Here is a 27722-nt window from a genome sequence, read left to right as displayed (position 1 = left end):
GTGATAACTCCAAAATCAGGTATACTTCAAATGCAATATTCTTTGGGTTTTTGCAGTGGTTGATATTAACTAATTACATTTACTCAAATACTATAGCTAAGTACAATTTTGAGGTCGCTACCTTCCACTTCCACTTCATGACATTTCAGAGGGAAACATTATACCTTCTATTTATTTTAAAACGTTATTTACTTTTCAGAGGATGATTTGAAACAATGGATAATCTAACCAGCTTGTTGTTAAAGATTAAAGCAGTGGTTTCCAACCTGTTTGTCCTCTGATGTCTTACAAACAGCTGTATGTGGGTCACATTTCAAATGTTTGAATTGTTAACAGCTTTACCAAAGAGCAATGTTTCCCTTGAACTTCTCACATGGTTTCATTTCAATAAATGTACAAATGATCCAACATCTGAGCAAAAATAAAAGATGAAAGAAAAAGTCCAAAACTTCTTCACCACTTGTTTTTTCTTCTTTCCTTCTTCAGTAATCATTGGATGACCCTTCACATTTATCTGCTGTCTCTGGATATAAAACTGATTATAAAGTAGTTTGAACCAGCTCCACCTGCAGCAGCTACAACAGTAACAGGCTGCTCACACTATGACGCTAATAATCTAATGATGTCATATATTATCAAATATATAATCAAACAATATAAACCATTTTACTGACTTAATGCTTTATCCACATTTCGCTGCTAATACTTCTGCACTTTTATTTAAGTAGGATTTTACTTGTAATTAAGTATTTTTACTTTGCTGTATTGGTACTTTTACTCAAGTAAAGTATCCAAATACTTCCTCCACTTCTGTCAGTTGAATTAAAGTTTTACTTCTGCCTTCAACGATCCCAGTTTTTATTCTGTTTTTTGGGGATTTCATTTGTAGACATCAACAGGAGAAAGAATGTGATGAAACTTGCACGAAAATCTCTGTTAAATATGAGAGGAAAGAGGTGAGGGGGTTTCCTGATACCTGTCTGCGTCTGAGAGTAAATGAGGTCGCTTCCTGGACTGTCACTTAAAAACGAAAGTCAGAGAGAAACAAGTGCACATGGTGAATGAGGCTGACGGAGGAGCAGCGCAGCAACATCTCAGGTAACAAATAAGAGGGAAAACAGCATTTATTTATCACAGAAATTACTACAATAAATAAAAATGGATTGATTATAGATCATAACTAACACTGTTGTTTGTTTTGTTTTCTTCCCCCTTTAAGCAGTCTTTGGAGATAACAGGTGTCTCGTGGCGTCTTTACGCACCGCAGCATGAGTCAGTGGAAGCAGATTCAGCAGCTGGAGATCAGACTCCTGGAACATGTGGACTATCTGTACGATGATAACTTCCCCATGGACATCCGGCAGGGCCTGGCCAGCTGGATAGAGTCTCAGGACTGGTAAATCCTGTGTGTTGGGGGCAGGTGGCTGACATAAAAACGAAGCTTACATTATTACCTGTCCGTAACCCTGCCGCTGTGGGAGAGGCAATTACAGTGAAAGACATTTTTTTTTAGTGTGGGCAGGTATCAGCGATGTCTCAAAAGATTGAAAATAAATACATTCAGAACTATTGATATAGTAGAAGAAAAATGTGTTTTGTAATTTGGTCTGGTGTCTCTTCATGTCCATCTCTAGTGGTGGAATTTACATTTCCTACTGTACTGACAAATTAAAGATACTTTACTTGAGTATTTTCATGTTATTTAACTGCAGAATTTTAACTTATAGTTGAGTATTTTCACTGTGTGGTATTAGTAGCCTACTTCTACTGAAGTAAAGGACCTGAAATACTTTTTCCACCACTGTCAATCTGTAAGAAACATCTGTAAGAACTAACAGCCAAAGAACAAAAACACTCAGACTTCACCTTTCACTGGATTTGATCTAAATCGCTGGTTTGACATGTTTGCTTTTCATTTAGTCGTTTACAATGGATCAAAAGGGTGCTCTTGTTTGAAACAAACCCACAGAGAGACATCACCTTCCTCTGAAATTCTCCTTACAGAGCGTTTTAATGTCTGTCAGCTCATTGTTTTGGTTTTTCAGCCCACAACTTTCCTGCCATCGACCTTATTTCCTGCAGGAAGCTGTTTTCAGTGAAAAAGCCCTCAGAAACCAGTTGAAGGCTAAACGCCCTGCAACAAGCAGCAGACAAATAAAGTTAGTAACTAGCGAGCGAACTAGCTACAATGAGACTAAATGGGAGTAACCAGGTGTTTTCTCTTTGTTTGTTTTGTTTTCGTATGTTTTGCTGTCCCCAAGTGGCCAGAAATAAATCAATTGGTGTATTTCAGACGACAGTTGGCCTACATCGAAGCAGCCATTAGACTTTGCTAGTGGAATTTATGCTTCAAAAGTTACACTACAAAGCGATAATTACTTTATCCTTTGGTTTGTAAGCTTAATACCAGCCACCTTCTTCTTCTTTGTGGGTTTTGCTGGAATTCTCCTAAACTGTGTGTTTTTCAGGGACACGGCGGTTAACGACGAGTCGATGGCGTCGGTGCTGTTCACCAACCTCCTGTCCCAGCTGGAGAAGGTGCGCTTGCAGGAGCTGAACTTTCTGCAAAGACACAATATGAAAATCATACAACAGCAGCTACAGGTGAGTTTCCGTCCTTTCATCCCTTCATGTCCTATTAAATTCCTTTTCTGCAGCATTTTGGGCAGCAGTGCTTAAAGGTTGACCGTTGCCACATAATCACTTCCTATTTGTGTTCTGTATTTGTCCCACTGATGGCAATGATGTACCCACAAAAATCATAAAAGCTGATAGTTAGATTTATTATTTGATATGCTTATCCAGTACACCATAATCAACACAAACAACTTGAACTGCAATGTTTTGTGTATGAGAAAACAGTGTGTATATGGAAACAGCAGCGTACACAAAGGAGTGTTACAGCATGCGTTACTTACATATCTATTGATACGTCATTACAAGGAAACAGGAGAGATTTAATCTGAAATGTTGAATGTGGGGGAGGGGAGATATGACATGCTTAGACAATAAGCATATAGGACTTTGGTGAAAGTTAAAATATAACACTGAAAACATTAAAAAAAAAATACAAAAAAGGTTTTAAATCGGGTGTACAGTGTAACATAGATTCCAAGTCTGTGCAATACTTTAGGGAAAGAAAGACAAAAGTCCCACAACAGCAACAACAACAAGCACCGACTCTCAGAATCTATGAGGTTCCATTTGTGCCAAAGTTAGATAGATAGGTGGTAGATAGATGAGGAATTGTTGTGTTTTAGTCAAATCAAGACAGTAAAATATAAAATAAGACATGTACACTAGATTGTTTGGACTCAGAAGTTGATGGCAGAAAAAAATGATGATACATCTGGATTTAAAAGGCAGTACCATATTTTTGGGAAAAAAATGGAACCCCATATGTTTCTCTATATCTGACTATTTGACTAACATTTGTGTTTCTGTCTGTACAGAAGTCTGTAACTACACATTACAGTAAGCCATGTTGATATATAGTGGTCTTCGAGGAAATGTCTGCCGTTATTTAACAATTTAAAAAATGTTGTTATTAAAAAAATTTAAAAAATTAAAAGTTATGTGCTTCATTGCAGTAGAACTTGTCATCCCTTGCAGCAGTTGTGTTTAAAACATGTACAATAAGGAGAAGTAGTTTCATGGTGGTTCAGAGTGTATTGTGTATGTATTGGAGGTGAAAGGGAAGTAAAATATAATGTTGATATACTCTCAAACTAGGAATCGCTGGAAATATGTCACTGGTTTCCGTTTGTCTGCTGTGAGTCACTGCTACTCTTTTTACTGTTAAAATATCGAAAGATGTGAGTCAAGACCAACCAAATATGACTTTCTGGAGTTTCATATTTCTATAAATTATAAATCTATTGGGTAGGAATACTCTTTTTTAACCTTTTCTTGAAATAAACTCTCGAAAGTTTGGCTGAAGAGCTGCACAGGATGTTCAGCTGAGGGCGAGGCATGTTCACGTTCATGCCTCGAGCCCCACCGCAACTTTTATTCTGGAAAGGACGTCTACTTTTGCAGAACCGACCCGCCAGCCTCATACGGCTGTTTCCTGTGTGCCCAATTGTGTCGAAGTCAAAACCTCTCAGAGGAAGCAGTTATTCCTCTGCAGTAGTCAGAGGTGTTTGTGGCTTGTTGCTGTTGTTGTTGTTGTTGTTGTCATGTGGGAGTTAAATTTGTAACTCAAGACTATTTGGTTTGAAGACAAATTATATCTGTTGCATAACAACCACAGCAGTAAGAAATAAGCACCAAAAACGTTTCCAGGTTAAATTTTTGCTGACTAATACGAGTCGACTAAAAGGGTGTTTGTCGGTGCATCATTGTTGCGGCAATGAAAGTGAGTGTGTAGGTGTGTGTTTATGCATCCACAGTCATTGTTCTGGCAATGATGCTGATGAAAACTGGAGGCGAGAGAAAAACTTTCCTTTTTCCCTCAGCAGAATCTTTCTTATTTTTTTTAAGTGGGCTTTTGAATGGGCCGAAGAGGAAGTGCAGCTGCTTGTTTCAGTGCTTTGTTGCTGCAGGAACATAAAACGGTGATCAGACCTGTTTATCAGCCCTGAAAAACTAACCCAGATGATGTCATAGTGATGTTAGCAGGGTTAACTCAGCCTAAGGATGTCAAATTTATGACAGACTGCCAACATAGAGTTTAAAAGACATTTGGCACGTAGGGAGGAACTAATGAAGAGATACATCATGGGAATAGGATTTATCATTTTTGGGGAATTTGACCCATAATAAGTCATAGATTGTATATAAAAGTGCACGTAGCTTCCAGGTCTGAAAAATGAGGCCAACATTAAAAACACAATACCACCATCGGCCACTAGGGGTTGGGTCTAAAAAGCCTCTGGCTTCTTAGACTCCCATTGAACTTCTCTCATGAAATACAAAGTCAATAATTTTTTTCCACGAGCTATTTTGGTGTTCTTACCTAAAGTCGCTCCTTCTTATTAGTTTTTCTGGCGATCCACCTGAAAATAATCCGTCATTAATTAGATATTAGGCCTCAAAAAGTTGTTTTTGGTGGAGGGTCTGTTTGATTGACAGGCCTGTATAGTTTAACATACATTCCAGGAATTAAGTGCATTACTTTAAAAATAAATCATCTTCTAAATTAGTGTCCTTCAAGAGGGGGCAGATAACCTCACCTTTATTTTGATTGTGCAATTTATTTCCATTACAAATGGGGATTACACCCTCGGAATGTTCTCCAATATTTAATTAAAAGTTACGTTACAGGCTATAGAAAAAAACAAAAAAACTGGTGGTACTCCAAGTTTCTGTGATTACATTTACTCTGTCGTTGCGCACGGATAACTTTGGAGACTGGTTAAACCTGATTGAATAAAGCACTTCCAGTAAAGACTCCCGTCTCTGAAAAGACTTGTGTTGCCAAATCTCCGTGAGCACTAATTCCTTATCGTCTGCTGACAAGATATGCAAGAAGTGGAAACTAAGCAGCCCAACCCTGCTTTTATGGCTATGGCCTACAGGCAGTTGAAGGCAAAACATTAACCATTAACCAGAGTGTTTACGAAATTCTTTATCTGTGTTGCTCAGGTGTTTTTGTAACGTGTGTGTGTGTGTGTGTGTGTGTGTGTGTGTGTCTCCAGGTGAAATACTTGACCAATCCCACCGTCATGGCCAGAGTCATCTCCACTTGCCTCAGGGAGGAGCAGCGTATTCTCTCCAGCGCCTGCACGCAGGAACAGGTTTGTTGTCTCTTCTCGTCTCGTCTCGAAGGGAAAGTCCCTTTTTGCTGCTGCTGGTAAATGAGTGGCAGAACCAGGAAGACAGCTCGACACCCCCACACTCCCAACCGCTCCACTCTATTCCAGAGAAACAATATTGGAAGACAAAATACTTCCGGTAAACGTTCAGGTGTCATCATAACCACAAAAAGGATGGCAGTTCTATTGATGTTGAGGCTGCTGCAAAGATGCTCCAACACAAAATTACACAATTTACAATTTAGAATCACTAATTAATCTAAAACTCTGAGCTTGGCTCTGTCGGAGATTTCCTCCTGTTAAAAGGGAGTTTCTCCTTCCCTCTGTTGGAGTTTTTTCCCTCCTAGTTTATGTGTTAATTGTTGTATTGTTGGGTTTCTCTGCATAATGCTGTAAAGTTCTGCTGTAAGGACTTTAATGTGTTAAGTGCCATGAAATAACCTGTGTTGTGATTTGGCACTATATAAATTAAATTAAATTGAACTGAATTAAACGCATGTCTTTGAACGGTGGAAAGGAGCCGGAGAAAACCGACACAGGCGCAGGGCGAACAGGCAAACTCCACACAGAAAGGTTCTGTACACGGCATCTTCAACTAATTGTTTCGGTTTTACACTTCACATCCTTCTTGTTTGTGTTCGCTCTCACTTGTTGCGTTTTAGCCTCAATATGTACATGTTGTTCTACAGCGTCTGCTGAGCGGCCAAAAAATGTGTTATTGCGGGTTTAAGCCATGGAAAAATAGAAGTGGTTTCACTTTGCAAAATATAAATTTTTATATTCTCTTCGTGCACACAGACTGGAGCTCCATCATGACATTTAGTTTGTTATGATAATAAAGTTCTGTTTATTTGTTAAATCAGAAGTGCTGAGAATTCAACACTAAAGCCTGGATTACAGATTAAAAACAGGTTATTTTAGATACACTGTGTCCTGATTAATAAAAATGACATAAAAGATTTTCTTCAGGGTCCACTGGAGAAATCACTGCAGAACTCTGTGGCCTTCGAGAGGCAGAAGAACATGGACAACAGAGTCGGGATCATCAGGAACAACGTGCAGGTAATTGAAACACTTCGACCTTCTGTGACAGATTAAAACAAAGACAGATAAAGTGACCTTAATGAGATGTCTGTCTCTAGTTGATGGACCAGGCTGTGAAATACATCGAGGACATGCAGGAAGACTTTGATTTCCGCTACAAGACCCTACAGTCTCGAGGTGAGACAAAAACCCAACTCATTTACTAATTTGAAAGTGTTGTTTCTTCTCACAAACCCAAAAAGCTGCAGAGCCTACAACAGAATAAAAATATGTAGGATGTATTTTTTATATAAAATATGTGTTTGTGGTTGTGTGTTTGTCTGTGTCAGAAACATCAGACAAGAACTCTGACATGATGAAACAGGAAGTACCACGACTGCAGGAAATGCTCAACCGGCTCGACTTCAAAAGGAAGGTATGCATCAGTGTTATCATGCAAAGCTCTGACACTTGAACAAATATGTTCTGTGTGTACAAATCACTCATTAAACCAACATCACCTGCTTTTCTTACCTTTGTTAGGAGATTGTGTCAAAGATGAGCATTGTGATCAAGGATATTGACGACCTGATGACTTCTCAGCTCAACCCTGAGCTGCAGGACTGGAAGCGCCGGCAGCAGATCGCCGCCATCGGTGGTCCCCTGCTCACCGGCCTGGAGCAGCTGCAGGGCTGGTATTGAGCTTCATCCAAAGTTTGAGATAATTAATCAAGGTTGCAGCCGCAACTAAGTGTTGCGATCATAAAAGTGGACGGAGCTTCCGGGTCTGAAAAATGAGGCCAAGGCTGAAATGCCATAAATTGCAATACCACCGAGGGCCACTAGAGGTTGGCTCCAAAAATGCTCTGTCTCCATAGACTCCCATTCAACTTCTCATGAAATACAAAGTTAATAAAAAACATTTCTCCAGTTATTATGGCTAAAGTACCTCCTTCTTAGTTATTAGTTTTCAGGTGATCATTCTAAAAATAATTCCGTCATCAATTAGAAAATAGGCCTCAAAAAGGGGCAGTGTCCATTTGATTGACAGGCCTGTGATGCAATCAGGTTTCTGCTATTGGTGGGCGGAGTGTAGTCCTCAGGTTTTCAATCAGATCAAGTCAGAAAAGAGTACTTCGGCTATTGTTGAACTTCCATGAAGTCAGTGGACCCACAAAAGACAGATTAGAAAAATGAATTGATGCTCTCATGGAAGTTACGTGCCTTCTTCTCTCCTGCCTTCCTCTCATCTTCATCTCTTCTCTCCCCGTTCAGGTTTACTCTGACAGCTCAGAGCCTCTTCCAGATCAAGCGTCAGCTGGACAAACTCGGGGAGCTGGTGGTGAAGGTCACCTACGAGAGTGATCCAATACCGCTGCAGAAACCTCAGATGGAAGAGCGAATTAAATACCTCATCTACCATCTGACCAAGAGGTACGAGCACAACACAACGAGACACAGTGTGTAGCTACAGTCAGGCCGGTATCACGGCAAACACACGGCGAGATGAAGTCACAGATTCGGGATAATAGTTTCGAGTCTGAGAGGTGACAAAGTGTGTTTTTGGAGGGTTTTTTTTTCCTAATCATAACCACGTGTGTTTGCACCAAGTGGCAACCAACGGTGACGTCACCCATTGGTTTGTGAACGGCTGTTATGAAGCCTCGAGTTCGGATTTTGGCCATCTTGCTAGTTCGGAGCGGTTTGGAGCCAGAAGTATGAACTTGGGCCGAGTGAACGGTGGATCTGACTCGATTTGGTTGGAAACCAGAGGACACTACACCCCGCCCACCGATAGTGGACATCTGACTGCACCACTGGACTGTCAATCAAACAGACACGCCCCCAGAAATAGTACTTTTTGAGGCCCATTTTCTAATCAAGGATGAAATTATTTTCAGATTAAAAATAAAATGAATGACTTCCTCCTCTGTTTGCAGTGCTAACAACACCTTAGAGAGGTGATAAATAAAAGGACGAGTCCCTCACAGGCACGCGCTGTCGAGTGATATGAACGTGTTAACTGTATGAGGTGTGGTTTGTTCTCAGCTCGTTTGTGGTGGAGAAGCAGCCATGCATGCCGACACACCCGCACAGGCCCCTCATCATCAAGACTGGAGTACAATTCACCACCAAAGTCAGGTGACATGACGTTCTACTCTGTTTGGCCTTTTTCATTACGGTCTGTCATTTTTTATTCGTGCATGCTTGTATTTATATGCGTTGGTTTTATTCATTGTCCGCTGGTGAAAAAATAAATTCATGCTGACATGAAAATGCACAAACCATCACTGCTGCTATTTAACCAGGACTACTACATTCCCAATGTGCAATACGGCTTCATACGCGCACTTTTATAAATTAAATTTTCAAATATAAATCTGCATTTTCATATGCATGTTAGATATTATGTTTGATTTTTCTTTGTGATATTCTATATTTTGTACAACTTGCATTTTACATAAATTTCTTGTCCGACATTCCATTGTACTTTTGATCCTTGTTAACCTTCATGTCATGATGATTAATTAAATTCATTGAGAAGTTAATTGACCTTTTGTCCTCTTTCTGTTTTCTCACAGACTCCTGGTTAAACTTCCAGAAGTAGACTATCAGCTGAAAGTCAAAACAACATTTGACAAGTACAATCTTTGTTTTTATTCCGGAAAAAAAAAAATAAAAAAAAATCAGTTTATCTGTATGTAATGTTACATGAGCAGTAAAGTTTTTATTAAATTTGTGTTTTTGTGTTTCTCTATAGGGACCTCCCCCCTGGCAGAGTGTGAGTACAAACAATCTCAAGACAGGATGTGCTGCTGCTGTCTAATGTTAGCGCAGATAAAAGCAGTGCAGCAGTGACACGATTGAGCAACTCTTTTACTCCAATAAATTATTTCTATCTAATCTACAGATACTGATTTAATTTGGCGAATCTATGAAGCTGTTTAATCTTTTCCCTCTTTTTCTCCTCAGAAGTCGTCAGTTTTTCATTCTGACCAACAACACTAAAGTCATGGACATTGAGGACTACTCAAACGGCTGCCTCTCAGTGGAGTTCAGACACCTGGTGAGACAACATTCAGTCTCACTTACGGAGACCAACTCATACATTTAAACTACTTCTTAAGTGGTTACGTCAAAGAACCTGAACCAGTTTTAAAAAATATATATATTTAAACTTACTGACACTGAGTTATTGTGTTACAGCAGCTGAAAGAGAGGAAATATATCAATGGCACAAAAGGGAATGAGGTAAGAAACATAGATGACCATTAATGTAGCAGCAAAGTGCTTTTTTAGCACCTCTTCTGAACACCAACCATTTCAGCTGGATTTGGATATCCAGTAAATAAGGGTCTGACTACGTCATTGCGATTAATGTCTGTATGTCATTCTAAAGCTGATGTTCCCATTGATCCCTGACTTAATAAATTATGTACGTTGTGTATTTTGCAGGGCCTGCTCTCTGTGACAGAAGAACTTCACTCTCTCAGTTTTGAGGCTTGCTTCACGGTGCAGGGCCTCACCATCGATCTGGAGGTCAGCAGCAGATTTTTATTTGATCTTTTGATCTCTGTTGCTGCTATTCGCTCACAGTGCATGTGATTTAAAAAAAAAAATCTTTCATCCAGACATGTTCGCTGCCACTGGTGGTGATCTCCAATGTCAGCCAGTTGGCTGGAGGCTGGGCCTCCGTCATGTGGTATAACTTCCTGAGTGATGAGCCGCGGGTGAGCGTCCTTATTTCCTTACTGGCTTTCCAGTAAATAAATACGTAAACTCAATCTTAATGTCTTCTGTGCCTCTAAAAATAACTTTAAACGTCCTTGTTCAGTCTTTCAAATGCAGTTCTGCTTTCTTGTTTTTAATGTGTTGCTATGCCTCGGTGAAGAACTTTATTTTGCTTTATGTCTGAACGGTGCTGTATAATAAAATTTGCCTGGCCTCGCCCTTTTTTCTACTCTTTCCTATTCCCCCTCAGAACTTGGCGTTCTTCGGGAACCCACCTCGGGCCAACTGGAGCGAGCTCTCCGAGGTCCTCAGCTGGCAGTTCTCCACTTTTGCTGGTCTAGGTCTCAACAAAGAGCAGCTCACCATGCTGGGAGAAAAGCTTTTCGGTATGTTTGCCGTTTACTTTTACAACTATGAAGTGGTAGTTAAGATAAAGGAAAGGAAAAAAGGAAAAAAAAAACATTGTGGAAAAATAAACTTTATTTTCAAGAGACTGGGTGTTGGGTACTTTGGTGAAGCCATTATATTATTTTGTATACGTTTCTGTAGGTCAGTATCCCTCCTGCAGTGACTATCAAGTGTCCTGGTCTAAGTTTTCTAAGGTAAGCATTAAATAATATGACCACTACTACACAGTATGGCCATTTAAAAAGCATTTTGTGTTCCCTTATTTCATCATTCAAATGCCAAATAAGTGCTCATTGTATCTCTTTCCACATTTGTCAAGGAGAATATCCTGGGAAAGCCCTTCAGTTTCTGGATGTGGCTGGACTCCATCCTGGAGCTCATCAAGAAGCACCTTCTGCCAGTCTGGAATGAGAAGTAGGCCGGCCACTAGCTTTATGTCACACCATCACAACGGTCCCAATAAATCTGCTCTTCTTAGGATATAACTACAAAATCACTGCACAAAAATAATCTGTTTTGAGGCACTAGATTCACACTCATGTAAATCGATGTACCTTGGATCAGATGTGGGAGTAGTTTTTCTGTTTTGTAGGTTTGTAAGTGGAAGTGCAAAAGAATATTAACCTCCGATTTTACAAAAGATGTTACCGTAGAGCTGATTGAATGTCAAAATGTGAAGGAGAAAAACACGAGGGTCAAAGCAGAAGAAGATAACTGCTGTTTTTGTCTTGTCATGCAGCTACATCATGGGCTTTGTGAGTAAAGAGATGGAGCGCGCGTTGTTAAAGGACAGAGAGCCTGGCACCTTCCTCTTACGCTTCAGTGAGAGCCACCTCGGGGGAATCACCTTCACCTGGGTGCAGCACGGTGACAATGGTCAGGTCTCTTTCAATATAATTTCCACCAGTTAAATAATTATGCTGTATGAAAAACAGCATGTAGTGTTTCCAGACAGGCTTTGTGAATTGCTTTCTTTACCTGATCTCTTGCTAACAGTGACTTTTTACTACAGGCGAGGTGAAGTTCAACTCTGTGGAGCCGTACACTAAAAGCCGGCTCAGCGCTCTGCCGTTCGCCGACATAATCCGAGACTACAAAGTGATCTCGGACGGGGTTGTCCCCAAAAACCCGCTCAAGTTCCTCTACCCCGACATCCCCAAAGACGAGGCCTTCGGGCGGCTTTACAACAGTCAGCCCAGCAAAGGCAAGAGAATAAAACTGTACTTTCATTTCAGCCCAGTATCACCTATCAGTCCATCACAAGATACTGTGTACAAATACACACATGTATGACCAGGGTTGAAGAAGGGGGACACGTGACGAAGTACAAACACATAACTTTGACCCAAACGACTGGCGTTTGATTCTGTGAGAAAGCAAAAGCCGAAAGTTTATTTTTTAGTAATGTAAGTCAGCCACATACAAAAAGCATTTAATTTAAATCACCGCAAGAAGGTTCTGGGTTCAAATCTCAGCTGGGACCTTTCTGTGTGGACCTACATGCAAGGTTAAGTAGTGATTCTAACTATACTTGCGTAGAATTAATTATTTCAACCCAAACCACACTTATTTCCTTATCCTAACCATGTTTTTTTGTTTGTTTGTTTTTGCTGTCTAAACCTAAGGGAGGTTTTCACATCTATAGGCGAGCCAAAACATGACACTGACACACTATTGTATTGGCTAGTGGAATGACAGGTGTATTACACGCTCTGGTTGTTCATTTAGAGGTTGATTAATGCGGGTCTTTTCGTGCTTGAATCTTTGTTCTGTGACTAGAATATAAGCGACAACACTAATCTCTCTAATCTCTGTTGAATTTCCAGTTTATCCATACATAGCTTCAACCCTGATCCCCATCTCAGAACTGCGGTGAGTTTCTCTGACTTGGTATTTATATGCTACACAAAACGTGTACTCAACTTAGTTTGCACTAACAAATATATATATATATATACACGATACTACGTCCCGCCCACCTACAGCTGTAACCTGACATAAGGCAGAACTAAAGAACAAAAAGGGAGCTCTGCTTCAAAAACCACAAAATCCCAAAACATTTCAACAACACAAAACTCAAGCAGGTCAGGAACAGAAAGCTGAGGGTAAGACTGGGAGTAATGCTGCGCTCAAACGGGGTCGTATTTACCGTGTACACAGGGCGAAAACCAAAACAACGGAAGAGGCTGAAGAGTCCAATACAACAGCAGCGGTAGCGCTGTTGTATAATAAAAAAGAAATGGAAATCATTTAAATAAGAAATTGGACCTTTAAATAAATGTTAAACCCTACATGACATTTCAAACTAATTTCCATTGTCTAATGTGTTATCTTTCCTTCCATTGCTGTTACAGTCAGAGTGCAAACATCCCTCCACCTTCTTGTCGGTCTCCTGAGCCCCCGATGACTCCCGGAGAGTTCGACATGCTCAACGCACAGCTGTGCTTCGACATGGACGACGTAAGTTTATGCTGCCAATATCTTGGCCATAGAGCTGATGTGTTAGTGGATATCATGTGGGCAGCAGAAAACAGCAAATCAACTTCTGTTTAAGTGACATTTGACAAAAACTTCAGCACCCGGGTCATTTAGAAAATAAACTTTTAAAAATGTTTTTATTATTAAACAATGTATTCCTAATCTGATGTAAATCTTAAAAAGCAATCAGTTCAACAGGATGGGTGAGCAACACAAACAGTACTGAGAGAGGGAGTCAGACATTGGTGGGATTTATTGACAACAGATCAGGGAACTTTGGCTTGCAACATGTCGCTGCCCCTTTTTGGGGGGAAACAAGTGACACTCGCCACAGACTGTATCATCAAAACCAAACTATTCAAAACCCACAACAGTCAAATTTGTTTGTAAATGACACAAAGACATGCCATAATTGAATCCCGCTACAAATACTATGCTGGCTAACAATAGCACTGTGCTAAGGGACCGAGCTGCATTATAACTCACATTGTCCTGTTGTCTTCCCTTTGTAAAGCCCTGTTGCTGGTCTGATCTATAACAAGAAATACAGACTAACACCTGCCTTAACCTTGTGTGGGTTATTTTTCTTAAAGCGCCTTAAGGGGGAAAAAAAAAAAGGCAAAAAAGGGTAAATTACTGCAGAGTCTGAGCCCATGCTTTTTTCCAGAAAACTCTATGGCTCATGTAAATTTTCTCCTGATGCTCCACTAATGTTGTTTCCCTTTTTTGCTGTTCAGATGGGTTCTCCATATTCAGAGTAAAGCGAGATGAAATATGCAACATGTGGATCGACGGTTCCTCGAGTCCTTCCTGACAACAACTTTCAGGCCGACGTGACAACAGCCTCCATTTGATGTCAAGATCTTGATTACGAGTCAGCTGTGTTGACAGAAGTCTTGTGGTTAAACTGGATTTTTTTTTTTAATTATTTTTTTTAACTGTAGGCTATATTCATTATTAATTTGATTTCACACTTTTTTTTTATTATTAATCTTTGACATTTTATTTTTTTAATTAGTTATATTTCACCTTTTGATGGATTTTCTCTGTAAGGCGTGTATTGTATATAAGACGATTTAAGCATGTCCTTTTTAAATTGTAATGTATCATATTGACATTAGTTTGATGCTTTATGTCCACATCAGTGGCAACCCTGTCCCTTTTTTCCTAATTACTACTATCAACAATTAAAAATGCATCGTTGTTACACAGTGTTTTGATCCACACAGTAAATCAAGGTTAAAGCTGACCTGCCAGAGGCACGTCAGCGTCTCCAGACAAAAACTTTGCAGCACTGAGAAGCTTTTATTCTGAAAGCGGACGGAAGTAAAGTGTCTGCTTGTTACCGGCTTGATGATACAATTAGTGCAGCGTTTGCGGAGAATCACGTGATTTTTAGAGAGCGTGGAGTGGGCGGTGTGTTTACGTGCTAATTCGGAAATCCTGAAAATCTGCAATGTGTTTTTATCAAAGTGCAGTGAAGGTGGAGGATGCGGTTAAAACACCGGATTGAAAAAGCTATGCCATCAGTTTATTTGTAATGAAAGAAAAAAAAAATGGATCGATTTTTTGTTTGTTTTGTTCTATGGCCTACACAAAAAGATATCATTTCAAATACATAAAGATAAAATGATAAACCGAATCCATCAACGAATTGCTGAATGAATGAAATAAATTAGTTTTAAATAACTTTGACTTACTTCATTAAAACATCCTTCATGTTGGCATTTCCGCTGTCTTCAGATGTAATTTAGTGCAAATAGACATTCAAAGCAACCATGAAACACACCTTACCATAAAGTGGTAAGTAAGTAGTAAGTAATAACCGCATATAGGCCTCTGCTCGAAAATTGCATACCCATAATTAAAAAAAAAAGCATATCTGTGCAACCACAATGAAAAATTGAAAAAAATAAATAAATATATATTTGTAATAATAAAGGGAACACTTGTGAGATTTGTTCAGATGTGTAAATATCAGTATAAATGTCCATATTTTAATAATAGTTTTGGTAAGTCTTCTCCCTGGCCCCCCAATTGGGGACTTAAAGGGTTAAGTTAAGGTCAGGGAATTAAGCTGTGAGGGTCAGGATCAAGCTGAGAGGCTACAGGAAATGTATATACCTCAATGTAAAATCCACACAGTGATAGTGTGTGTGTGTGTGTGTGTGTGTGTGTGTGTGTGTGTGTGTGTGTGTGTGTTACATTGTGTTTGTATGAAAAGTGGTATACATGTAAAATCTGGTTGATTGATTAATTGGTTGCCTTAAGGGGGAAAAAAAAAAAAGGCAAAAAAGGGTAAATTACTGCAGAGTCTGAGCCCATGCTTTTTTCCAGAAAACTCTATGGCTCATGTAAATTTTCTCCTGATGCTCCACTAATGTTGTTTCCCTTTTTTGCTGTTCAGATGGGTTCTCCATATTCAGAGTAAAGCGAGATGAAATATGCAACATGTGGATCGACGGTTCCTCGAGTCCTTCCTGACAACAACTTTCAGGCCGACGTGACAACAGCCTCCATTTGATGTCAAGATCTTGATTACGAGTCAGCTGTGTTGACAGAAGTCTTGTGGTTAAACTGGATTTTTTTTTTTATTATTTTTTTTAACTGTAGGCTATATTCATTATTAATTTGATTTCACACTTTTTTTTTATTATTAATCTTTGACATTTTATTTTTTTAATTAGTTATATTTCACCTTTTGATGGATTTTCTCTGTAAGGTGTGTATTGTATATAAGACGATTTAAGCATGTCCTTTTTAAATTGTAATGTATCATATTGACATTAGTTTGATGCTTTATGTCCACATCAGTGGCAACCCTGTCCCTTTTTTCCTAATTACTACTATCAACAATTAAAAATGCATCATTGTTACACAGTGTTTTGATCCACACAGTAAATCAAGGTTAAAGCTGACCTGCCAGAGGCACGTCAGCGTCTCCAGACAAAAACTTTGCAGCACTGAGAAGCTTTTATTCTGAAAGCGGACGGAAGTAAAGTGTCTGCTTGTTACCGGCTTGATGATACAATTAGTGCAGCGTTTGCGGAGAATCACGTGATTTTTAGAGAGCGTGGAGTGGGCGGTGTGTTTACGTGCTAATTCGGAAATCCTGAAAATCTGCAATGTGTTTTTATCAAAGTGCAGTGAAGGTGGAGGATGCGGTTAAAACACCGGATTGAAAAAGCTATGCCATCAGTTTATTTGTAATGAAAGAAAAAAAAAATGGATCGATTTTTTGTTTGTTTTGTTCTATGGCCTACACAAAAAGATATCATTTCAAATACATAAAGATAAAATGATAAACCGAATCCATCAACGAATTGCTGAATGAATGAAATAAATTAGTTTTAAATAACTTTGACTTACTTCATTAAAACATCCTTTATGTTGGCATTTCCGCTGTCTTCAGATGTAATTTAGTGCAAATAGACATTCAAAGCAACCATGAAACACACCTTACCATAAAGTGGTAAGTAAGTAGTAAGTAATAACCGCATATAGGCCTCTGCTCGAAAATTGCATACCCATAATTAAAAAAAAAGCATATCTGTGCAACCACAATGAAAAATTGAAAAAAAAAAAATATATATTTGTAATAATAAAGGGAACACTTGTGAGATTTGTTCAGATGTGTAAATATCAGTATAAATGTCCATATTTTAATAATAGTTTTGGTAAGTCTTCTCCCTGGCCCCCCAATTGGGGACTTAAAGGGTTAAGTTAAGGTCAGGGAATTAAGCTGTGAGGGTCAGGATCAAGCTGAGAGGCTACAGGAAATGTATATACCTCAATGTAAAATCCACACAGTGATAGTGTGTGTGTGTGTGTGTGTGTGTGTGTGTGTGTGTGTGTGTGTGTGTGTGTGTGTTACATTGTGTTTGTATGAAAAGTGGTATACATGTAAAATCTGGTTGATTGATTAATTGGTTGACATCCATGTCCCAGCTCTCTGCATGATGATTTAGTTTTCACATACAGACACATCAAACAAACACCTGATATTTAAGGGTTAAATCCTCCGAGTTTGAGAAGTCCTCTTTTTATTTTGAAGGGGGAAATCCAAATTGTGCAACCTCCGGGACCATTTCGCGAGAACCACGTGATATGGTACCTCCTACTGGTCATATAAACGAGTGCTCCTCCCGCTTACAGTCACTCAGGACTAGTGACTTCATGTCCTGACTTTTATCTTGCACATCCTGTCGACAACCAAGTCTTGAGTAAGTTATTATATTGACAAAACGCTGATTTATTTTTGTTAGGAACCGTTTAATTTCCGAGTTGTTTTTTTAATGTAAATTATGGCGCATGTTTCAGGAAGTTGTCAACTTGTCTTTCGTTTCCCACAAATGTCAGCTTGTTATTTACGTACTTCAAAGATCGTTTAAAGTAGCAAATAATCTATTATTGTTTACTTGTGTTGGATAATGTCAAAAATATTTAAATATATGTGAAAACATCATGTATTTCAGAATAATTCACTTTCTGCGCTGTTATTCCCAGGAGGACACCCAGTTTATTACACCCTGCTTTATTACGTTAATGAGACTGTTTGTGACTTCCCCCCCCTCATCGGTGTCGTTGTTTTTGTCCGGTAAACTGCAGATGGCACAGTGGCAGGACCTGCTGAGGCTGGACGCGGCGCTTCAGACCCGGGTGAGACAGCTGTATGCAGGGAGGTTCCCCAGAGAGATCCGCCACTCCCTGCGCGACTGGATTGAGGGCCAGGACTGGTAAGAGACGGCTGCATAAGAGCAGAGGGTTGCCACTGGCTAAAGTAGGGTGGGCAACATGAGGCCATCTTGACATCAGATAAAGTAAGGGAAGGGCCATATACTGGATAATTGAATTAAAACGTGAAACTTGTAGTCAGAATCAGATTTTTTTTTTTTGGGCAGGTATGTTTTTACCTACAAGAAATTTGACTCCAGTTTTAACTTGCTCTCAATTACATGCACATAAACAGACATAAATATACTTATAAACCATAAATGGACATATATAAAGCTTAGAGACATATATACTAAAAAAATGGTGCAATTGTTCTTAGGGCCGGGGTCTTCAACGTTTTTCAGGCCAAGGACCCCCAAACTGATAGAGAGATGGAGCAGGGACCCCCTACTTTATATATTGTATAAAATTGTGTTTTATATTAAACTGGGCCTAGTGTCATGTATAAACATACCTTGTTATTGTGCATTCGATACTAAGCTATTCAAATAATACACAGGTTCATATATTCATGTTTTTATTTTAAACATGTGCAAGGTACAGTGAGTAGGGTGGCCGTTCCACTGACATTTATAAACATACCTTGTCAACTGATACCAATGCCAATATCAACATTGTCCGTCAATTGCATGATAATCATGCATACAAGCTATTCAAATTGACGTTTTTATTTTAAACATAAATGTGGAAATGAAAATGAGTGATGGCCTTTTGCACTAAGATAACAGGTATGTTTATGCATGGCAGTGGCACTCACTGCCATGCATAAACATACCTGGGCATAGCCTCCCCGTTTTGCTGAGTGGCACAGAAGTTTTAGTTTTTTACAGAATCTGATCCGTGCTGACGGTATATTTTTTGGCAAAATTTTAAATGAAATATGTAGAATAAAGGGATTTTGATGACATATCACTATTTTAATCTCAGATTTGTTTTTTGTTTTTTAACCGAAGCGTTCAGTTTTCTAATTTCATACTTTTTCGGTTCCAATAAATTATATATTTTATTCAATTACTCATGCATCAGGGTTTACAATTCAGTGAATTAAAGAGGAAGTTTGAACTTCTTTGAGTTCCAGACGTTTGTGAGTCAGAAGCATAGACTGTATATAAAGTGGACGTAGCTTCCAGGTCTGAAAAATGAGGCAGTGACTTAAAGCTGCAATACCACCGAGTGCCACTAGAGGTTGGCTCCAAATATTACAGGCTTTTCTTCCCTGATTATTAAATGTTTATAAAATATCTCTTGTCCGTTTCAGTTTTAATGTTGAATTATTTCACAATGTGTGCAGCACATGCAAACAGACACAATCCTGAAATTAAAGGTAATGTTTCTGTGTCTCTTTCAGGGATTCGGCAGCTGTGGATGAATTGAAAGCCATCATTTGTTTCAATGCTCTGCTGGTGTTTTTGGAAGAACAGTGGAAGCGCTCTGTTGAGGAGAACAACATTTTGCAGGGACCTGATTTTTCATGGATGAAAGACTACTTGACGGTGAGGCAGATGTGATGTTACGTGAAGAGAAATCCAAAGGTGTCTTCGTTTCTTTTCTCAAAGCATGAATGATGTTGTTGTTTTTTTTTAGGAACACTTTGAAAACGAGCCTTTGAACTTGGCCAGACTTCTATCCGAGTGTCTTAACGAGGAAAAGAAAATCCTGAATTCAGTCTCTGAGAGAAAGGTGAGAAAATTTCCTCTGAACCGACCTCTACAGTAAAGACCAAAAGTGTGAAAGAAAATATCTTCCGTCTTTGTTAGGGTTGCAGGACGCCGGGCATGGAAAAGACCTGGAGAGAGTTGGACAGCAGAGTCAATGAACTAAAACGTCTCAGTTTGGTAAACTCACTTTAGACTTGAATTTTTTAACCATTCTGGGAAAATAAAAACAAATACAAATTTGTGAACTTTCCCTCCAACACAGGAGGTAAAGAGGAACACCAAGGAACTAGAGGGTCTAAATGAAAAGCTTGTCTTTGTACAGGAGAAATGGCAAGACCTAGGTATGGCAGGAGACACGCAGAAAACAGGTGGTAGGTCTGCTACATGCTTCATGGGTGTTTCATTAACGTGCCTCTCTTTATCATTACCAGTGGAGCAGCAAGCCAGACTGGCCAGCTCCGAAGCCGTTATCGAGGAATGTCATAGGCGGGCGAACTTCATCACACAAACAAAGATGGTACTGCACATTGATGAGTTGATGTTTCCGTAAAGCAGCGGATGTTTTGAGCAATTTAAAGGAACATTCTGCTAAATTCATCCATCTGGAGAAGCTGAGACTTTCTGCCAGTCAAGCTTTTTTTTTTTTCTTCCGACAATTATATTTTCTTCCTGCACACTTAATGCTTGCTGTGTTTTTTTTGTTGTTGTCCTGCAGACATTGCGGGAGAAGGTGGTTAACATTTTAAAACAGGCAGACCAGATTGTGGAGACTCTCACGAACGTGGAGCTGCCTCAGTGGAAGCTCCGGCAGCAGATGGCCTGCATTGGAAGTCCAGTCGACTGCAGTGTGGACAACCTCCAGAAGTGGTGAGCACTTAGCAGCACTCCCTTGGTTCCTTTGCATATCAAAGGAAATTTGTAAATCTGTCCCAGCGGTTACACTGACCACTCGTGTCCAATTCTCATGCCTGTTTGTTCTTGTGTTCTGTGTGCAGGTTTACGACTGTTGCTGAAGTGCTACTAGCAGCACGTGAACAGCTGCAGAAGCTCCCCGACCAGAACGACAAATACTGCAGCAATAACGGCTCCGGCGTCTGCGCTTCAATGGCACAAATTGAGAACTTCGCCCTGTCCTCGCTCACCAAACTTCTCACAAAGTGAGACATGGCGTCGGGTGTTATACTGTATGAAGCGGGGCGATTAAAAATGTCAGAGACTGTTCCTGTTGCGCGTGAACGGAGCGCAGCACAGCGATGTGCATGATGCGGGTGAATGAAGTAACCCGTGCAAGTATTCTCGGTTGCATTGCATACTCAACATCAGCACCTGTGTTTCACGCATTTTTGCGACCACTGCTACGTGTGCATTAACCTGAAACTTGAGCAGAGAGCGTACATCACATTGTGCCAAATTTTGGGGGAACAGAAAGAAGTCACAGGGACCAAATTTGGTGAGGAGGGTTGGTGGGGAGCTACCATTGTGCTGTTGAGCGTGATAAACGGCGAGTGGGCACATTGGAGAACCCAAGTGCAATTCAGGTGGTTTGCATCAAATATTTTCCGTCACAGTAGAACTCTGTGTTGACAGGGCGACCCGAGGGGGACGAATTCATGACGCACAGCTCTGCGAATGTCGAAGAAACTCCTTCTTCGGTCTCGGGACAGTTGACGTTCTGTCCCCCATGAAACGCTGAATGTCACTCAGAACACCATCGCTCGGCTCTTTGCATCATCGCTGCCGACTTTCTGAAGCGTTTCAAGTGTCTTTTTTGTGACTTTGACACAAGCTTTAGGTCCATCGTGAAATTGCAAACGCACGCACGTGCCAGTGGTCACAAAAATGTGCGCAACTCAGCTGCTGATGTTGATTAAGAGACATCAATTAAAATACTAACAAAGATTCTAGCTTGCCGCCGCCTCCGTGCACATCACCGCGCTGCGCTCCGTTTGTGTGTAACAGGAACGTGTTGATCGCCCCTCGTATTGAACAGACCGATACACAAACTATCTAAATGTTGACATGTCACATTGTGATTCATTTCAGTGCTCTGGTGGTTGAGGAACAACCTACAGTGCAGAAATTACCGCAACATCCTCTAATACTGACGACCAAGGTGATGTTCAAAGCGACAGTCAGGTGAGTTTCGTGAAAACGTAACACAGAAGTGACAGAATTTATATAAATCTTGGTCTGATAAAACAGTTGTCAAATGTGTAGTGAGGACATGTGAGGAAATAAAAAGCAAAAGGACCCTTTTGGTTACAAGAAAGGAGACTTGAGGGAGAACTACTCCCACAGTTAGATGAGCGAGACGTTTAATGACCTGACGTACAACAAAGACCAAGGACTAGAGACATTGCGTTTTTTATGGTTAGTGCCTGAAACTCGTGTGCTTCCTGGGAGCCACGTAGAGGCTGTACTTCTGTATGTTCCATTTATTTTATTGATCTTTGTGACCGTATCTGTTTTTCTCTTCTCAGGTTCTTAGCAAACCTCCCTGAATTCAAGTACCTGCTCAAAGTCAAACCTGTGTTTGACAAGTAAGTAAGAAAAGCAAGTGAACCAGTGATAACGGACATTATTATTTAACATAAACAAAAACAATTATTTTGTTCAGCTAAAAAAATGTTTTAGTAGCTTTTATTTTTTTCATAAATCTTTATGTCTTTTTGAAGGGATGTTGAAGAAGTGATGAAAGCCAGCTGGTAGGTACACTGAATTATGAAACGTTAACGGCTGAATCGCTGTTATTGACACAAATTTCATGAGACTTTTTGTGATTTGTCGTAGGTGCCGTCGCTTTAAGTTCAAAAGGGATGACAGTAAAGTGCTGGACGTGGACACTCAGGGTGGAAGTTTGATGGCAGAATTTCAGAACATGGTATGAAACTAAACCTTCGTAATGTGCAGCAGGAGTTAGAAAATCAATCTTATCATTGAAAAGACATAGAGCTTGTATTTTGTGAACAGTACATGCAAACAAATACAGTACAGTACTCAATGGCTTTGTTTTCTCACAAAATAATGTAAATCTTTTTTCAGTCAATCGTGGAAGATAATAAAAGACCGAAAAGACCATTTACGGTAAGTGTTCACATGTAGGACACGTTTACCACATGCTACAACATATGATAACACAGTGAAACCACGTTTTCACATGGGAATCTACGTGTATTTCACACATTACACCATGAACATGTTCCAAAATCCACGTTTCCCATTTTCACGTGTGTGTGGATGCATGTGATCACAAGTTTTTGCATGTGTAATTTATGTTTTTGTTCTGTAAGGAAATAAAAATACCTCGAAGAATATATTTCAAACAAGTTAGTGTTTGAAATAAAACAAAGTAACGGCCGTGTGGGCGGGCTGTTACCACTATCTGTCAGTATAGTAATTCAAAACTTTCCCACTTGTCAGTCGCACCAAAACGCAGGCAGTGACGTCTGGTGGACATGGGGTTTTATCCACCCTCACATCACACGCCACAGATGTAAACTTTTAAGTGCTTGCATCATGTTGCTATAATTTTTTTCTCCGTCCTGCATCAGGATCGTCTTCTCATCACCGAAGAACTCCACATCATTAAGTTCGTGACGGAGTTTCAGTACGCTGGACTTCAGTGTGACATCGAAGTGCGTGGCTATGATATGCAAATCAAGGACGTTTCAATTTCAGCTTGAACTTCAACTTAACTTAAAGCAGTTTACTGACTGGTCTCCCCCTCTGGTGTTGGTCCAGACTAGCTCGCTGCCTGTGGTCGTCATCTCCAGTAGCAGTCAGGCCCCCATTGCCCGGGCCTCCATCATGTGGTGGAGCATGCTGAGCACCATCGAACCGAGGGTAAAAGCCACCACATCGTCGTCACAGCAAATGACCACTATCGTTAGCAATCATTCTGCAGAACAAACCGTATTAAAGCTCGGTGGCTTCGCTCCATAGAATCTGTCCCTGTTTGCCACGCCTACCTCGCTCTCCTGGGATCTGCTGTCGAAGGCTCTCAGCTGGCAGTTTTTGTCCGTCGGCCAGCGGGAGCTCGATGAAGACCAGCTGTCAACGCTCAGAGACAAAGTTGTGGGTGAGTATTTGGTTGCTTCTTTCACAGAATTGAAGCTTGAAACTTTCTTGTGGTAGCTGCAATGAAAAAAAAAAAAAAAAAAAAATATATATATATATATATATATATATATAAAATATATATAATTTTTTTTTTTTATTGTAAAAAGACTATTTCCTTATGAAACCAGTATTGGAGAGAGTACAAGTTATTTATGGAAAATCACTGTCAAATTATTTCAGTTTTTGTATTGAGTAAAAGAAACAGATTTTAATACCTTTGTTTTGCCTGCCAGGCTCGCCGTTTCCCCCTATTTAAAGTCTCCCTGCTAAGCTAAGCGAAGTTAAACTAACTAGCTGCTGGCCTGATGCGACGTATTTACTGCATACACGATCATCTTCACATTTAACTTTTGGCAAAAGACAGGTGTTTTCAAAATGTCCGGCTACTCCGTTAACACACTCTCAGCGTCGTCTTTAATGAACAAAGAAAAAAGTGTTTCTGGAATCTTTGTCTCTGTCTCAATAAAACATACAAATGAGTTGATGTGGGGTTTAAGATAAAGGAGCATAAACGCAGTAATTCTGTTTCTAATGTAGTTCTTGAATTGCACTCATCACTATAGAGACCTTAAGGTGTAAAGGGTGATGCGTTAAATTATTTATCTCTATTCTGTAAATGTTGGTTTGGTCACAGATACTCCGGACGGTCTTGTGCACTGGAGCACGTTCTCCGCGGTGAGTGTTGAGATCGATTCTGGTTCTACTTTAGTTTGCACAATCGCCAGATTTAGAATTTGAATGTGCGTCTGCTTTCGACATGTTAACGTTTTGTTCCCTGCGTTCCAGAAAGAAGGTCCCTGGGTCTGGATCGACGGAATCCTGGATTTGGTCAAAAAACACCTGGCGGCTGTTTGGCAGAACGGGTAAGACACCGCAAATCACCTCAGCAATGTTTTACCTGTGGAATAATTGTATTACATTGTAGATAATTATAAGACTATGTTGCTTCTTACTATTATATTTGGCAACGTGGACGGAGGTGAGGTCACCGGGCTCTACTTTAATGGTCTAAGTACACGGTCTAAAAACTCACGGCGTAAATACAGTTAGGGCTAAATCTACTTTTGCCAGTTCAATGGTGGATAATATGAGTGCAAAGTAAGGTGCAGGGGTCAGAGGGGTGGTACTACAGCAGAGAGCACGCATTCACATCCGTGTCAAATTTGGAAAATTGGCAACACCAGCCCTTTGAAATGCTTCAGAAAACCTACGGTAATGAAGCAATGAGCTGGGCGACGTGTTTTGAGTGACGCAAGTGTCTCAAGAGGGGCAGAACGTTACTGTCAATGATTTGGTTCTCCAATATGACAACGCGTGAGTTTCTCAACCGCAAAGCCATTGCTTTCCGCTGCCTAAAGCCGGCGATGCACCAACGACACTCCTAACCATACATCATTTTAAGAGTAAAATGCCTACGAGCTCTCAGATGCGTGCAATAACATTTGCTCTTTAAACAATGTGGTCATCGGATGGGAAAATTACATTTGTGTTGTCTGAAACTGGCAAAGACACTGCGCTGCGCTTGTAAACCGTATATTAAAGTGGGCGTAGCTTCCAGGTCTGAAAACGTGAGTGCGCCTTCAGCTGCAATACAACCCAGTGCCACTAGGGTCTGGCTCCAAAAAGCCTTTTATAAAATATGAAGTCAATACATTTTTTCCAGTATCCATTTCAGTGTTGTTGGCTAAAAGTCACTCCTTCTTTTTAGTTTTCTGTCGGTCCATCTGAAAATAACCTCGTCATTAATTAGAAAACAGGGTTTTTTTTGGGAGTGTTTTCATTTGATTGACAGACCTGTGGTGCAGTCAGGCTCCTGCTATCGGTTGGCCGGACGTAATGTCGTTGGGTTTCACTTCTGGTTCCAAACCGCTCCGAACCAGCAAAGATGGCGCCGACCAAAATCCGAACTTGAGGCTTCATAACGGCCGTTCACACACCAACGGCTGACGTCCCTGTTGGTTGCCGCCTGGTTGCGCTCAGCGCCGCTGTGCGCCAGGCGTAAGATGGAGCCCGCTACGTTTCCCAGTTAACTAAACTCTTCTCATGTCCCGTTTGTTGATTTCAGGTCCATCATGGGGTTCGTGAGCCGGCAGAGAACACGGTCCCTGTTGGAGAACAAACCGACTGGGACCTTTCTGCTCCGCTTCAGCGAGAGCAACAAAGACGGCGCCATCACCTTCAGCTGGGTCGACCACTCCAGTGGCCGTACGTTTCTGTACATTTGTTAAACAGCGAATGGACCGAGTAACACTGAGAGCATTTTCAGACGGACGTCGCCTGATGGTTACTGGCACACTTTGTGTCGTGCTGTAATAACAAACTAAGTGCAAAAAGAGCTCCTCTGATATTTTTCCTGACTCTTCTTTGTGGTTCCCCTGCAGGGGCCCGTGTGCATGCAGTGGAGCCCTACACCAAGACTGAGCTGTTGTCGCTGTCCTTGCCAGACATTATTTACCACTACAGTATGACCACCCAGAAAAAGACCAAGAATCCTCTGCGCTATCTTTACCCCGACATCAACAAAGACACTGCCTTCGGACGCTACTACCAACAGTCCGGTATTGTGTTTTGCTTGACTTTCTCCCCGAGACTCAGAATCTATTCAACATAAACAGATATGATTGTTAAAATGTTTGTCTATTCATAGTGCTGATTTGACCTATTTGCAATAGTTGGAGAAAAAAAAGGTTCCTCACACGTTCTAACTTCATAATGGGTTCATAATGTTAATGCTTCCATTGCAAAAAAAAAAAAAAGCTTAGATTATCCAGTTTGCTAAAGTTCAGTGTCATGTTCTGTGTAATGACCCCAATCATCTCTATTTATGCAGCACCTTCAATAAACATAAATGGATACCTAAACAGAAGACTTGCTTCCTTATCTATGTAAGTAGGACAATATCAACAAAAATGCTTTTCATCGTATCTTCTGTATGGTTCCACGCTGTGCAGGAAAAAAAAAAAGCACATTAATTCTTTTTGTTTATGCTACAGCTTTACGACATCACCTCCTTCTCCACCCAGCGAGAGGCAAATGGAGGTTGACACCGACGCGGACACAAATGTGGGTTTGAAACTTAACTGCTAATTTCCCCGCAATCCCTCAAAGCAGAATTGACCACTTTGGGGCCATAGAACCAAAACGATTATGCTAAAATGCTTCAAAAAGCAGAGTCAGAATTCTTCCAGGGTAACAGTGTTGACTTTTTTCATTGTACCTTAGCATTTTATCTATTGTTATTATGGAAATATTATTTGGAGCCGCATTAACAACCTGACCTTTCAGGAGTTCCAGGTTTAAAGCCATGTCGAGTTTAAATTTTTCTTGCCTATATAAAATAACCTTTCTGCTGCAGTTAATTTAAACAAAATGTTCTTGTTTCGTTGTAGAGTCACGATTGTCAACTGGTGAACGATATGATCTCTGATCTCGGTGACATCTCCCCGTCTTCCTGGCAGTCCATTGACCTCTCTCCACTGTCACATGGGGGAGACTGGGCTTATCCATTTAGCCCCTCCGAATATCTGCAGGATTACTAAATCAGAAAGAAGGAAACATTTTATTCGTCAAGCACATGAAATGTGTTGTGCTGCAGGTGTACAGCAATAAAACTTCAGCAAACGGAACAAAGCCAGTTACTGTAGTCATAAAAACTGGACAGTGATTGTTGTATATTAAGATGCAAAAATAAGTATGGATATTTAAATTCACTCTGAAATTCAGTTAAGTGATTACATCATGCAGCTATACAAGCAATGTAACAGATATGGACAATGTAATAAGTTCTCTTGGTTTTCTATTGTACCGATTTCAG

The 27722-nt window shown here is 40.3% G+C and overlaps 2 protein-coding genes across 5 annotated transcripts; both read left to right on the top strand.

Moving 5' to 3' along the window:
• Positions 1 to 1056: 1056 nt before the first annotated feature.
• LOC138201419 (signal transducer and activator of transcription 4-like) lies at positions 1057 to 14604 on the top strand. Of its 4 annotated transcripts, none has more exons than XM_069154904.1 (24): positions 1057 to 1098; positions 1223 to 1396; positions 2469 to 2604; positions 5640 to 5738; positions 6726 to 6818; positions 6899 to 6977; positions 7130 to 7215; positions 7323 to 7474; positions 8055 to 8213; positions 8829 to 8921; positions 9362 to 9421; positions 9541 to 9561; positions 9756 to 9846; positions 9987 to 10031; positions 10236 to 10319; positions 10412 to 10510; positions 10762 to 10897; positions 11061 to 11113; positions 11239 to 11333; positions 11659 to 11795; positions 11932 to 12123; positions 12746 to 12791; positions 13274 to 13379; positions 14135 to 14604. In XM_069154904.1, exons 2-24 carry the CDS (start codon positions 1269 to 1271, stop codon positions 14156 to 14158), a joined length of 2214 nt encoding a protein of 737 aa, XP_069011005.1. In that variant the 5' UTR covers positions 1057 to 1098; positions 1223 to 1268; the 3' UTR covers positions 14159 to 14604. The 4 variants fall into 4 exon arrangements, with proteins under 4 accessions (XP_069011005.1, XP_069011003.1, XP_069011006.1 ...); XM_069154902.1 differs by having other exon boundaries at positions 9753 to 9846; XM_069154903.1 differs by having other exon boundaries at positions 1068 to 1098; positions 1220 to 1396; positions 9753 to 9846.
• A 2943-nt stretch (positions 14605 to 17547) lies between these two features.
• On the top strand, positions 17548 to 27692 carry LOC138201418 (signal transducer and activator of transcription 1-alpha/beta-like). Its single transcript, XM_069154901.1, has 24 exons — positions 17548 to 17620; positions 18006 to 18133; positions 19480 to 19624; positions 19716 to 19811; positions 19889 to 19966; positions 20052 to 20130; positions 20221 to 20306; positions 20505 to 20656; positions 20785 to 20946; positions 21833 to 21925; positions 22270 to 22329; positions 22465 to 22494; positions 22580 to 22670; positions 22832 to 22873; positions 23341 to 23424; positions 23531 to 23632; positions 23732 to 23867; positions 24543 to 24583; positions 24695 to 24771; positions 25974 to 26113; positions 26290 to 26466; positions 26739 to 26793; positions 26902 to 26971; positions 27298 to 27692. Exons 2-24 carry the CDS (start codon positions 18006 to 18008, stop codon positions 27445 to 27447), a joined length of 2274 nt encoding a protein of 757 aa, XP_069011002.1. The 5' UTR covers positions 17548 to 17620; the 3' UTR covers positions 27448 to 27692.
• The last annotated feature ends 30 nt before the right edge of the window (positions 27693 to 27722 follow it).

The sequence above is a fragment of the Embiotoca jacksoni genome, unplaced genomic scaffold (assembly GCF_022577435.1).
Source record: "Embiotoca jacksoni isolate LCO1_2020_lvr unplaced genomic scaffold, fEmbJac1.0.p SCAF_2, whole genome shotgun sequence".
Taxonomy (NCBI): Eukaryota; Metazoa; Chordata; class Actinopteri; family Embiotocidae; genus Embiotoca; species Embiotoca jacksoni.
Note: the sequence above shows the minus strand (reverse complement) of the source record. Positions and strands in the feature narration are given on the sequence as shown.

What these genes read in the sequence shown, in the direction of transcription:
- LOC138201418 (XM_069154901.1), top strand. Translation starts at nt 18,006, where the DNA reads ATGGCACAGTGGCAGGACCTGCTGAGGCTGGACGCGGCGCTTCAGACC. An exon ending in GGATGAAAGACTACTTGACG is followed by an intron (nt 19,625 to 19,715) that starts GTGAGGCAGATG and finishes GTTTTTTTTTAG; the next exon opens with GAACACTTTGAAAACGAGCC. An exon ending in GAAGTGATGAAAGCCAGCTG is followed by an intron (nt 22,495 to 22,579) that starts GTAGGTACACTG and finishes GATTTGTCGTAG; the next exon opens with GTGCCGTCGCTTTAAGTTCA.
- LOC138201419 (XM_069154902.1), top strand. Translation starts at nt 1,269, where the DNA reads ATGAGTCAGTGGAAGCAGATTCAGCAGCTGGAGATCAGACTCCTGGAA. An exon ending in CAAGACCCTACAGTCTCGAG is followed by an intron (nt 6,978 to 7,129) that starts GTGAGACAAAAA and finishes TGTCTGTGTCAG; the next exon opens with AAACATCAGACAAGAACTCT. An exon ending in GCTGGGAGAAAAGCTTTTCG is followed by an intron (nt 10,898 to 11,060) that starts GTATGTTTGCCG and finishes ACGTTTCTGTAG; the next exon opens with GTCAGTATCCCTCCTGCAGT.